The sequence below is a fragment of the Electrona antarctica genome (genome assembly GCF_951216825.1).
Source record: "Electrona antarctica genome assembly, chromosome: 15".
Classification (NCBI taxonomy): domain Eukaryota; kingdom Metazoa; phylum Chordata; class Actinopteri; order Myctophiformes; family Myctophidae; genus Electrona; species Electrona antarctica.
The window spans coordinates 32520612-32533940 of record NC_136796.1 but is presented as its reverse complement, the minus strand read 5'-3'; the positions used below and the strand labels follow the sequence as shown (position 1 = coordinate 32533940).

At 44.7% G+C, this 13329-nt stretch overlaps 1 protein-coding gene across 2 annotated transcripts in view; it reads right to left on the bottom strand.

Moving 5' to 3' along the window:
* The window catches only part of nhsl3 (NHS like 3), a 56778-nt gene that overhangs the window by 40882 nt on the left and 2567 nt on the right, over window positions 1-13329 (bottom strand). Inside the window, exon 1 of one of the 2 annotated variants that reach the window (XM_079522862.1) lies at window positions 492-743. The exons of the other annotated variant lie outside the window; for it this stretch is intronic. Within the exon in view, the coding sequence (XP_079378988.1) occupies window positions 492-669 (178 nt within the window). The 5' untranslated portion in view covers window positions 670-743. Of the gene's footprint in view, window positions 1-491; window positions 744-13329 lie in introns of those variants that run through there. 2 annotated transcript variants of the gene reach the window in all.

Below are 13329 nucleotides of genomic sequence, written 5' to 3'. Positions count from 1 at the left end.
CTCATACTGTACCTCCAACCACCCGTTCCCTCCTCCAGTAGTGTTGATTTAGTCGAAGAATATTCGTCGACTACCTTTTTTTCACTGAGGAAAACTAAGCTATATACGTATGAGGACTAAAAACTATGACTAAATATGCTGACCATTTCGTCAACAAATAAAAAGTAGACTAAAAGGCACGTCACATTATGCTTGGTTGCATGCTGAAAATAGCAGATCTACAAGCTCACAACACGGCGCGCTGCGATGTGCTGTGAGCTTGTAGATCTGCTATTTTCAGCCTGCAGCCAACTCTAAAATCAGTCATTACGGCACCATCAAGGACCTAAAAGTTGACTAAAATCTTATGACATTTAGTCGGTCTAAAACTAAACACTAAAACATTTCAGTTGACTAAAACTAAATTTCCTGTCAAAATCAACACTATTCCCTCCAGCCATTTCCTCCGCCTCTGTCATCATCATCATCATCATCATCATCATCTCGTGTACCTGCTTTCAGCTTGTCCGTCCGGCTGAACAGCCAGAAGAAGCCTACGGGGCTTTTGGGGCTGGGGGTGGCTGGGTGGTGCTGGTCAGTGCTGGAGAGGTGGGGGTGGTGGTGGTGTGAAGAGCCTCTCTTCTTCTCCTCCACCTGCACCAGCTTCTTCTTGTGCACGCTGTTCCCCATGACGTCTGCAGGGGGGGGGGGGGGGGGGTAGTAGTGCTAATCCGTTCACCCCCCCGTTAGTGGGGGTCCACCACCGTCCCGGGGATCAAGAGGTGTCCATACATCACATCTGGATGGTTTTGTGTCGCCTCTGCTGGTGCTTCCCGTGTTCTCCCCCAGTCCCTACACTCACTCATCCGCGATGAATGTGCGCGCTACGACCGTCTCGCATGCACACGCATACTCACACACACACACACACACACACACACACACACACACACACACACACACACACACACACACACACACACACACACACACACACACACACACACACACAGAGTCGAGAAGGAGCCAAACCCTAGGAGATCTCACGCCTCAGCCGGCTACAGTATACAGTACTCCTTCTGGCTGAATCGGGAACCCTGGTTTGTGCACGCACACACACACGCACGCGCATCCCGATGTAGAGTAACATCTAACGAGCCACTGACATCGTTTGAATATGACTGACTGTCAAAATGCGTACACACACAGACACACTCTGTTTGGTGCTCGTCCCAGCCCTGTACATCCAGCGAAGGCAGAGTCCACACTGAGAAACTCACTACTACACCACGCGTATGTGTGTGTGTGTGTTATTGAGCATGTGTGAGTGAGTGCCCCTCCCACTCTCTCCTCCTCCGGACGCTGTACAGTATATAGCTGAGCGAGTGCACGCAGACACACACACACGCACAGTGCACACTCTCATTATCCATCATTGTTATTATCGTTATCATTTAGGTCATCAGATATTTCCCAATCTCTTTCATTCTCTCTCTCGCTTATTTGGTGACTCACGCTGGATTCCTGCTGCCTGATTGTGTTGTGACATTAACGGCATTAATCAGTTGTCTTCACGACAGCATTATAAACACAGGTGTAACAGACCCTGTCAACACAACGAGATATAGGAGCAAACACATACTGCTATATTATTCATACATTCTCTCGCTCTCTTGCACAGACACACGCACTCTTTCTCTCTTTCTCTCTCTCACAGACACACACACACACACACACACACACACACACACACACACACACACACACACACACACACACACACACACACACACACACACACACACACACACACACACACACACACACGCACGTGTGTGTGTGTGTGTGACACACAGAGCTGTCGAAAACAGAGTAAGTTTATGTTAGGGAATGTTGCGTGTGCTCAATAACAGCACTGTCTTGTACCTCCAATTACAATTTAGTAGAATTTCCCTGTAAGTGCTACAAAGTGACTATAATATGACATCAGATTAGACAAAGTATCTATCCAAAATAAATAAACGTCTATTTACAGTACATCACACAGTCGCTCCCACACACTTGAATCCATCCAACCGTTCATCTTCAACCGCTTATCCGTAGTCGGGTTGCGGGGCAACAGCTGGATCACAGAACTGGATCACTTTAATCCTTCTAAAATAAAATGAAAAGGCTATATATACGTGTTGCTAGTTGTGTATAGTAGCCTACTGCAGTGCAACAACTCCACTGTCCGATCTGGAAAAATGGCAACTGACACCTGTCAGCACCTTGTCCTTGACATGACAACACTATCCCATGCACTCCCATGCGTGCGCGCACACACACACACACACACACACACACACACACACACACACACACACACACACACACACACACACACACACACACACACACACACACACACACACACACACACACACACACACACACACACACACACACACACACACACACACACACGTGTACTGTATCCACATACCGTACATGAATACATGAATGCACACACATTTAAAAGTTGTAGTAGTGAGTGTACACTAGTATGCAGAAACATATATGGCCCCACCCAAATCCTCCCACCCCCACACGCATAAAAAAGCAACAACGAAGAGTCAGACAGACAGACATTGTTTGCTGTATGCCCTAAAGGAAATACTGAGGTCGATTCAGGCATCGTTGCAATGCAACGCACAGAGAAGACCAAGGCATTCCAGCCAGCGCTGCGGTGGTTCTACAAGCAGCACGGTGTTGGAAGCAGGAAGAGCTCAGGGCAACGTTCACAGCGAGCATTTCCCTGTTGTCTGCTCAGAGAGAGAGAGAGAGAGAGAGCGTGTGCAACGCCATGCCACGCTGGGATGAGGTGGGAAATGATACATACATACAGTATTTGTTTTTGTCACCCTTTCATAGCTTTCAGCCACCTGGGGCGGTCTGTATATTTGGGCATGTCTTTATAGGTCAACATTTTCAAAGATTTTCAATAATGAGCCGATTCACAATTACAGCTCACGGCACGTATAGCACCACTCAAGGCTATGATAGAAGGTAGGGTCAGTCGGGATCCGCTCGTCATTAGTCCGACAATGTGGCTTCACGTGCGGTTAGGGTTAGGGACAGCGTTGGTAATGGGGCGAGTTGACATATTGGGAGGCTGGATCTGGAAGTTTGGTGAAATACATTGGTGTCAATGGACCTTAATGTCAGTTAATCAGTTCAGGAATATAAAAGAAGACATAACACAGGTTGTTTTCTAATAGTTTTATTGAGGCATCTAGCACACGCATCGTGTCTGGCTCGGCAGTATCATGAGATTTGGTTGTCAGACAAAGTCAAAGTCGTACGATTAGTCACACACGTTACCACAGTGACATTTGTTCTCCGCATTTGACCCATCTCTTGGATCGGTGAGCTGCAGCGTGCGCCGCGCTCGGGAATCATTAATTGATGTGACCCCCCAATCCAACCCATTGATACTGAGTGCCAAGCAGGGAGGCATTGGGTCCCATTTTTACATTCTTTGGTATGATCGAACCCGGGGGATCGAACCCCCGACCTCCCAGTTTCAGGGCGGACACTCTAACCACAAGGCCACTGTCTGGCAGCCAAGGATGGTCAGTCTCGGCATACTTTGGCAAGTTCAGAAACTTACTTTGTGCTCTTGTCTTTAGCTACCTCAATACAATTATACAGTGTACTGTACATATTTTGGACTGAGTATGCACGTGACACCATCATCATTCCCAGAAGTTATGCCAGGAACGCCTAGCGAGTGGCAAAAAAACTACTTTCTGGCCTTGACAGCCCATACATCCAAACAGAAAAGTCCTATCTGATTGCATTAACTCACTTTGCCACTCACTTTACGGATGCGCATACCCTCTATTTTCCACCTGCCACTCATTGACTGCAATGCATTCCACGGCTGCAGTTTGCCTCCCAGTGTGACAAATCTGCCGGCTGGAATTGGTGGAGAGTGAAAATGACATAGATGACGTCCCTTCTTTTGAATTACCTTCGCATCACTACGCGTTATGAGCTTAAAGTTTGGCAGTTTTTTGCCAAAGTATAAAATAGCGCTCAAGTGGTTTCAAGTGCATTCCTTCCCCCTTGCATTTCATGACTTCATACATATTTAATGAAGAAATATCTATTAGCATTAGATCTAGAGCACCAGAACCATGTGATGACTCCACACAGAGACGTCGCCCAGCTGTGATTAATCGGGTTCTGTCCCACACTGATGATGTCATGACCTCTACTGTCAATCAGTGGCAGGGCGACCCCGCTCCCGTAGCCCGTAAAATAAAACGAGGTCAGGCTGGAGAGATTCTTAAAGGGCGCAGAGAGAGACAGAGAGAGAGAGAGACACGGAGAGAGAGAGACAGAGAGAGAGAGAGAGAGAGAGAGAGAGAGAGGGGTAGGGAGAAACGGAGGAAGGAGAAGAGACATACAGTTGGAGGCCATCGATATTGTCCTTTTCTTTTTGCTGAGGTTTGCGTGATCTGCGCAAAAGGACAGTTAACCCATTTTGGGCGGGAACCCCTTTTGGTGTTTTAAACATTGTTATAATTTAGCTATTGAAAAATAGCAGATCTACAAGCTCATAGCGCGCCACCGAGTGGCGCGCTACGAGCTTGTAGATCTGCTATTTTTGAAAAATCGTGAAAATATTTATTTCAGAAAACTGGAGGATTTAGAAGGATTTTTTTTTAATATTTTGAGGTCAGGCCTAAATGGGTCAAATGATAAGGGACAATATCGGTGGCACCCAACTGTACTGTAATTGAAAACATCATATTATGACGTATGGTATGTGCACTGCATGGAGTGACAGAGAGAAGATAAAGGATGGGGATGAGCAGCGGGTTCAGTGATAGTTACAGCAGGTGAAGATAAAGGATGGGGATGAGCAGCGGGTTCAGTGATAGTTACAGCAGGTGAAGATAAAGAATGGGGATGAGCAGCGGGTTCAGTGATAGTTACAGCAGGTGAAGATAAAGGATGGGGGATGAGCAGTGGGTTCAGTGATAGTTACAGCAGGTGAAGATAAAGGATGGGGGATGAGCAGCGGGTTCAGTGATAGTTACAGCAGGTGAAGATGAAGGATGGAGGATGAGCAGCGGGTTCAGTGATAGTTACAGCAGGTGAAGATAAAGGATGGGGGATGAGCAGCGGGTTCAGTGATAGTTACAGCAGGTGAAGATAAAGGATGGGGATGAGCAGCGGGTTCAGTGATAGTTACAGCAGGTGAAGATAAAGGATGGGGATGAGCAGCGGGTTCAGTGATAGTTACAGCAGGTGAAGATAAAGGATGGGGATGAGCAGCGGGTTCAGTGATAGTTACAGCAGGTGAAGATAAAGGATGGGGATGAGCAGCGGGTTCAGTGATAGTTACAGCAGGTGAAGATAAAGGATGGGGATGAGCAGCGGGTTCAGTGATAGTTACAGCAGGTGAAGATAAAGGATGGGGGATGAGCAGCGGGTTCAGTGATAGTTACAGCAGGTGCTCCCACCAAGCAGTGGTGGAAGAAATACTCACATTTGTTACTTAAGTAAAAATATCAATACATGTAGAAATATACCGTTACAAGTAAAAGTCCTGAATTCAAAATTGACTTTAGGAAAAGTGCAAAAGTATTGGCTTCAAAATGTAGTTAAAGTACCAAAAGTAGAAAGTACTCACTATGCAGATTCAAATGAATAGGATTTTTTGAAAATAGCTGATCTCGCAGGGGTGGGAAATATGTGTACAACGCATTGCGACGTGATGCGATGCATTGTGAGCTTGTAGATCGGCTATTTTCAAATGGCCGATGTGGTTAATGTATATGTTTTGTAATAATAATCAAAGTAACTAAAGTTTTCAAATAAACGTAGTGGAGCAAAACTACAATATTTGCCTTGGAGATGTACAGTAGTGGACTAGAAGTAAAAGTATTGACAATTTGAAATACCGTACTCAATTAACCCATTTAGGCCTGGCGTCAAAATAAAAAAAAGTTTGCTCTGAAAGAATATATGGTGGCACGCTATGAGCTTGTAGATCTGCTATTTTTCAATAGCTAAAGTATAACATAATGCTTAGTTAAAACACCAAAAGGGGTTCCCACCCAGAATGGGTTAAGTAAATGTACTTAGTTACTTTCCACCACTGAGTAAACGGATGGGGGATGTGAAGAAGCAAACAGCCGAGGGTTCGCTACACTATAGATGTCTCTGCTGTGCGGAAGAAACCACCTAACTCCAAAACGTTTGTTTTACAGGAAATGAAAAATATACATTGCCTCATCAAAGTTGGTGTTGTGACTTTATATATTGTCAATTGCTTCCATGAGAGGGGGAGAGGTGCTAGAGATAGCTGCTTTAGCAGACAGTTTGGGGGTCCATTGGAGTTGAGAGGTTTTGTCAGAAGCGCTTTTTGCTACTTTTCATTGGATCAATATTTTCGAAACAACAATTTTGTTCAATATCACTGATTTATGTAAAAAATAATAATATCAAAAACCTAAACAATGGAGTTCGGTGGTTTAGTTCCGACAGCAACGATTTATGATCAAGGTCGCTGCGGTGGTGATGTGACACCATCACATAACCAGCTCCATCTCAACCATGTGACGCCATCACATCACCAGCAGCGACATGATCGTGATCACTCTGATGATGGTGAACAGCCAACACAGGGGGCTGCCGCCTGCTGCTGCTGCTGATGCTGAGATGAAACGACACAACAGACAGATTTACTGACAGAAACAGAGAGTCAGGCAGGCAGGGGGAGGGAGGGAGAGAGAGAGAGGATTTATGGCCTCTCGTTTTTTCCAAGACGAGAATCGATCTGTAATTTAAAGAGAGGGAGGAGTGTGTGTGTGTGTGTGTGTGTGTGTGTGTGTGTGTGTGTGTGTGTGTGTGTGTGTGTGTGTGTGTGTGTGTGTGTGTGTGCGAGCAACAGCGAGCTCGCATGTGTGGTCTGTCTGTCTGTTGGTGTGTATGACAGACAGAAAGAGAGAAACAGTCCATTGAAAACGTAAATGGGCGCTCATGAAAATGCTCACAGATGCCGTCCATTATGCTCAGCTCCATCTCAACCACACCCATTGCTACTATAGAGGGCTATCAGGGCATGCTATCACATCCATTACACAGCTATAGGAGATTCAGACTGCTAGGAGTTTGTGTGTATTGTGTGTGTCAGTGGTGCTGAGTTGTCTCTGCACTTGACACATATCTGTGTCAAACATGCTCTAGATACATCCGAGTGTGTGGGTGGGTGTGTGTGTGTGTGTGTGGCTGTGCGCGCGCACGCACGTGCACACATTTATTTGTGTGCATGTGCATGTCACCAAGCCACGGTATCATTTTTCAGGAAATAGATATTACAGGCTGCTGGCAGCCAGGCTGTAATACAGGGGACATGGATAAGGAGGTGGTGGTGAGTCCAATTTGAGCATGTACAGTATGTGTGTGTGTTCTGAAGGCATGCAAATAATGCATGTACAGTATAGCATGTATGTATGTGTGTGTGCACATACTGTACATGTCAAAAGCTGCTGAATAAAGGAATGTGGTTGTCAGGAATTCTATACCGTTTGCTTACTGGACTGTGGTGTGTGCGTGTGCGTGTGCATGTGTGCGTGCGTACGTGCGTGTGTGTGTGCATGCGTGCATGCGTGCATCATGTGTCAAGCATAGGCGTTCTAGGGCTAGCAAAAGCCTTGAGGGCTCATTTACAGGAACCTGAACTAGATTCTTCAAGAATGTCGAGTCACATCTGTGATTTCAATTCACTGCCATCCTTCGATTGTGTCTTCCTGGCCTGGCCTGGCTACAGATATCACACTTATTTTAATCTTAATCCAAAATCCAGTGAAAGCTCTTCAAAACCACATCCCTGTTCAAAACTCTGCCAATAACTACCCAGCACTGACCTCGTGTGGCATGTCAGTGCTATGACAGAGCAAAAAAATGACTAGCTCACCCATCCACTTATGTGCAATGATGTCAACTTTGCTAGAACACCACAGATGAATGGGGTAAAATGTGCAGCAATAGCAGGATGTCACATTAGATTTATAATAAATGAAATAGAAATACAGCAAACATTGTGGTCGTACAGTAGCCTCTTCAAAACAGCTGCCATTTACATCAATGTCTGTCCAGAATTATATTACGTGTACTTTTGGTGAAATGTGTGTATAATATATATATAAATGTATGAAATGTGTTTTGTGACCTTACATCTTGACAGCCACATTAGAATCACTTCATCACAATCAATTACACACCTAATGAAGACTTGAATTCATGTCGATTCTTTTGTTTTTGTCGGATTCCGAAAACCAATAATTGTCCTAACGGACAGTCTGCTGCTCACCAAATGATTGGCTTAGGAATGAGACAAAACAAAACAAAAATCCAATCCAATGAATTCAAGGCTTCATGGGGTCGATAGAAAACAAGTACATTTTTGAAAAAACGTGAAAATATTTATTTCAGAAAACTGGAGGATTTAGAAGTTTTTTTTTTAAATGTTGAGGTCAGGCCTAAATGGGTTAAAGTGGATGCCTGTGCCAATGAAATTAAATTCCCCAGGTGTTCCGGAGACATCGCGCTCATGAGATTAGGACGGACGTGAAGTCACAGTGACCTTGGAAAGAATATATATTCAAAGATTCGTGCCGCATTTTTACGATTTTTCAAAAATAGCAGACCTACAAGCTTGTAGCGCGCCACTCGGTGGCGCGCTATGAGCTTGTAGATCTGCTATTTTTCAATAGCTAAAGTATAACATAATGCTTAGTTAAAACACCAAAAGTGGATGCCTGTGCCAATGAAATTAAATTCCCCAGGTGTTCCGGAGACATCGCGCTCATGAGATTAGGACGGACGTGAAGTCACAGTGACCTTGGACATCAATACAAAATAATAATAATAATTTTAAAAAGTTACATTGATAGGTCAAAGTGGATGTTTGTGGCAAACTTAACAGAATTCCTGGTGGAAAGTAAGTAAGTACATTCACTTAAGTACTGTACAATTTTTATTTTACTTGAGTATTTCCAATTTCCAACACATTTACTTCTACTCCACTACATCTCAGAGGCAAATATCTATTTGAAAACTTTAGTTACTTTAATTATAATTTATTATTAATTATAGTACATACATTATCCACTTCAGCCTTATATACATAACGTCCATTTGAAATATCAAAAGATATTTTACACATTTGAAAACTTGAAATGGGACCTGCATAGTGAGTACTTTCTACTTTTGTACTTTTAGTCAAGTAAAACTTGACTTTTTCCACCACTGCTGATGTCATAACATGTTCGTTTACCAGAATGGGACGGACAGTCTGAGACATAGGCCTCACTCAGACCTTTAAAACATTGATGCATGCTTGTTGTATGAATGTTGTGAGTGTCATGGCCGCCCCAATGCATTTCCAATGGAAGTCACATGGTTTGTAGTCCACATTTTGGACTACAAGCTGTTGTATGGCTTTCGGCTGTGTTTAGACTGCGCCCCTCCCCCTCATACAACACAAATGTTGTGTCAAACCATGTGACTCCCATTGGAAATGCATTGGGGCAAGCTGTGTCACACCCTTTGTATACAACAAGCATACAGCAATCTGTTGCGACCGTGTGAGTGAGGCCATACATATAAGCACAGTGGTGGAAAAAGTACCCAAATGTTTTACTTAAGTAAAAGTATCAATACTGCAACATAGAAGTAAAAAAAAATGTGCTTGAGTAAAAGTACAAAAGCATTGGTATCAAAATATACTCAAAGTACAAAAGTAAAGGTAAATCATTATGCAGAGTGTGTCCCATTTCACAAATTTTCAAATGTATGAAAACAGCCCGATCTTTCAAATGGTCCAAATGTATAATAATGGGCTGAAGTGGGAAATGTATGTTTTGGAATACCGTAATAATCAAAATCTACAAAGTGACTATAGTAACAAAAGTTTTCAAATAAATGTAGTGGAGTAAAAGTGCAATATTTGTCTCTGAGATGTATGTAGGAGTGGAAGTAAATGTTAAGTAGCCTTAGTTACTTTCCACAACTGCATACGCATGTACAACAGTACAGATGGATGGAAAACATATACGTCTGCGGCATGTTGTTGGCGGATCTGCACTCAGCTTATATCCTCCACAGCTGTATCAGATAAACAGTGCTCAACAGGTGTATCTAGTACTTATGGTTACATAATGGCAGCCGCCGCCCCCCAGCACGCACGCACGCACGCACGCACGCACGCACGCACGCACGCACGCACGCACCCTCTCTCTTTAGGGTAAATCACTGTAGTGTAGTGTGTACAGCCACCCACTCCCCTCAGTCCCACACTGATGTCTCCCAGCTGCCTGTGTCTCCACATCAAACACACTTCTCAACGCGTCTCATGAAACAAACCATTAGCTTTCATTCCATAAACAGTATACCTCTGGAAAAGAAACACCCGTGTTTGGAACACAGATGACAGTGGTTTTAATTAGCCCTGCCCATTTATAGTATACGCATGTGTGCATGTGTGTGTGCATGTGTGTGTGTGTGTACTGTATGTGTGTGAATGGTTGAATGTAATGCAATCTATGTAAAGCGCTTTGGAAAAAAGCACTATATAAATACACCATTTACCATTTATTTTACCATTTATGTGAATGTGTGTATCTTTTAACAACTTAAACCCTACATACTTTGTCTTCACCGTGCTGTTGAGCTTGTAGATCTGCTATTTTCACCAAATGTTTGCCTAATTATGACATGATGCCCAGAATGGAGATGCTAGGGTATATGGGGTTCATTGGTTAGGTTAACCAAGCTAACTTTGCAACTACAATCCTCACAGTTTTTTTCTAGACTCTTGAGGGTGGGGTCAATAGGCTGTCATCGTGAACACAGAACTAGCTGGGGTCATGACCTAGGGTTTGGCTTTGTGACATCACGACGGAACGGAACCATCATTATGACCTCACTCTCTCGTGTCACCGTGCAGAAAACAGACTGGCGCGCGCCTCGAAGCGGCCCGTTGCCCGGGTGACGTTTACCTCCGGAGGCGGAGTGATGAATGGAGTGTTTCCAGGTATTCGTTTACACAGGTGAAATGACCTGCGCCCGTCTAAAGGCCAGGGGCACGGGGAGACAGACAATGTGTGTGGCTGGAGAGCATTAAACATTCACGTCCCCTCCCTTTTTCTCCTCCGACACACGCCTTCTCTGCACTTCTCTCCACTGTACATTTGAAGTATTTGTACTTTACTTGAGTATTTCCAATTTACATTACTTTTACTTATACTCCACTACATTTCAGAGGCAAATATTGTACTTTTACTCCACCACATTTATTAGAAAACTTTACTTTGCAGATTTTGATTATTGTTACAAAACATGCATTACCCACTTCAGTACAATACATTTCGATACATCTCTGGTACCCCAATTTATATTGTAAAACCACTGTAAATTTAACTCTGAGAGTGTACAAATGGAACCAAATGGACCCTAGCGGGTCCATTTGGTTCCATTTGTACACTCTCTGAGTTACAGACCCATAAGGGTCCATTTGGTTCCAAACTATCATTTAGCTGGGTCCCCCCTGGAACTTCCTCAGGTACCCCTGGGGGTCCCCGGACCCCACTTTGGGAACCCCTGCCCTAGGGGACACACGGGGAGAACATGCAAACTCCACACAGAAAGGCCCTTTCGCCAACCCCGCCCCCAGGACCTTCATAGCTGTGAGGCCACTCACACACTGTATAGGCCTACATTTTGATGCCAATACTATTGATACTTTTACTTAAAGTAAAACCTTGAAGTACTTTTCCCACCACTGCTTCTCTCTCCGTGTGCCTTCCTCCTCCTGGAGGGCAGCGTGTGGCCTGTAATAGAGAGCTGTGTAAATTTAGAGCCAATTACCGAGGAGTGAACGCGCTGTTTACTCTTCCCCGTTGCTCTCTGCGAGGTCTGTAATCTGCGCGCAAGCGAGGGCTTGGTGAACCCACACGTCGAGCGTTTATTCTGACACAGAATGAGGTTCTGTGTCTGCGTGTGTCTGACATAGTGAAATGCACGCTGCAACAAGCGCACGCAGCAGTGAATGCGCACAAAGGCAGGCACACACACACACACATACACACACTCGTGCGCGGAATCCCGGGGATTGTGCTGAATGACCTCACAGCTGAAACAGCCAGTAGAACTGAAGATGGGGCTGTAACTGGACAAAGCAGGTAGTGGCAGAGGCTCTGTGCGTGTGTGTGTGTGTGTGTGGGGGGGTGGCTGATGTAATGAGTGCCAGTGTTGGGTCGGCGCCGTCCTAAGCCCTAGCAGTGTGTACCCTCTGACATGGGGGAACCGTGACACACACACACACACACACACACACACACACACACACACACACACACACACACACACACACACACACACACACACACACACACACACACACACACACACACACACACACACACGTGTGTAGGCTTAAACCATACTCTGACTACATAATAAGCAATTAAGATAAACACACCCACAATTGTACTGAATAGAGGCAGTTATAAGTGAACTGCAAACCAAATGAAAAACAGTAATATGCCGTAATGACTAGGCAAAGAGAAGGGAGAGACCATGAGGCAGAAATAGAGGTGTGTGTGTGCGCGCGTGCGTTTTTGTGCTTCCATGAGTAGGTAGTTCATAGTGTGGTTGTGTGTTTGCACCCACGTGTACGTGTGTGCGTGCGTGTGTGTGTGTGCGTGGATGCGTACTTGTGTGTGCATGGATGCGTACGTGTGTGTGTGTGTGTGTGTGTGTGTGTGTGTGTGTGTGTGTGTGTGTGTGTGTGTGTGTGTGTGTGTGTGTGTGTGTGTGTGTGTGTGTGTGCGCGCGTGCGCATGTGCGTAGTTGTTGCTCTAATTAAAAAAGCATTGAGAGAGTGTTCCCTAAAAAGAGTCCTCTCAAAGCTGAATGAAGCTTTGTGATTCAATGTAATCTCCTCTCTCTATCGCATAACTCTATCCCAAGTCTGGCAACCTCTCTCTCTCTCTGCTCCCAGGAATCCAGCACATCAAAGAAGCGTTTTTCTTTTCTTTTTCATATTAGAGGAATCTCTCTATAACTTACAGAGGGCACATCGCTGCTGGACAGGCCTATAGCTTTGGCTCCCGGAGCTGCAGTCAGAGCTTAGCCAGTCTACTCTCCCCTCTCCAGGAATGACAGCGCCAATGTAAATCTACCACAAGAAACATGACTACAATGCACGCAAAGCAACATGCACATAAAACCCTTAGCTGAATGCCGCGGTGCAGTCACGAAGCAGTAACAGTCAGACTCAAGCAAATG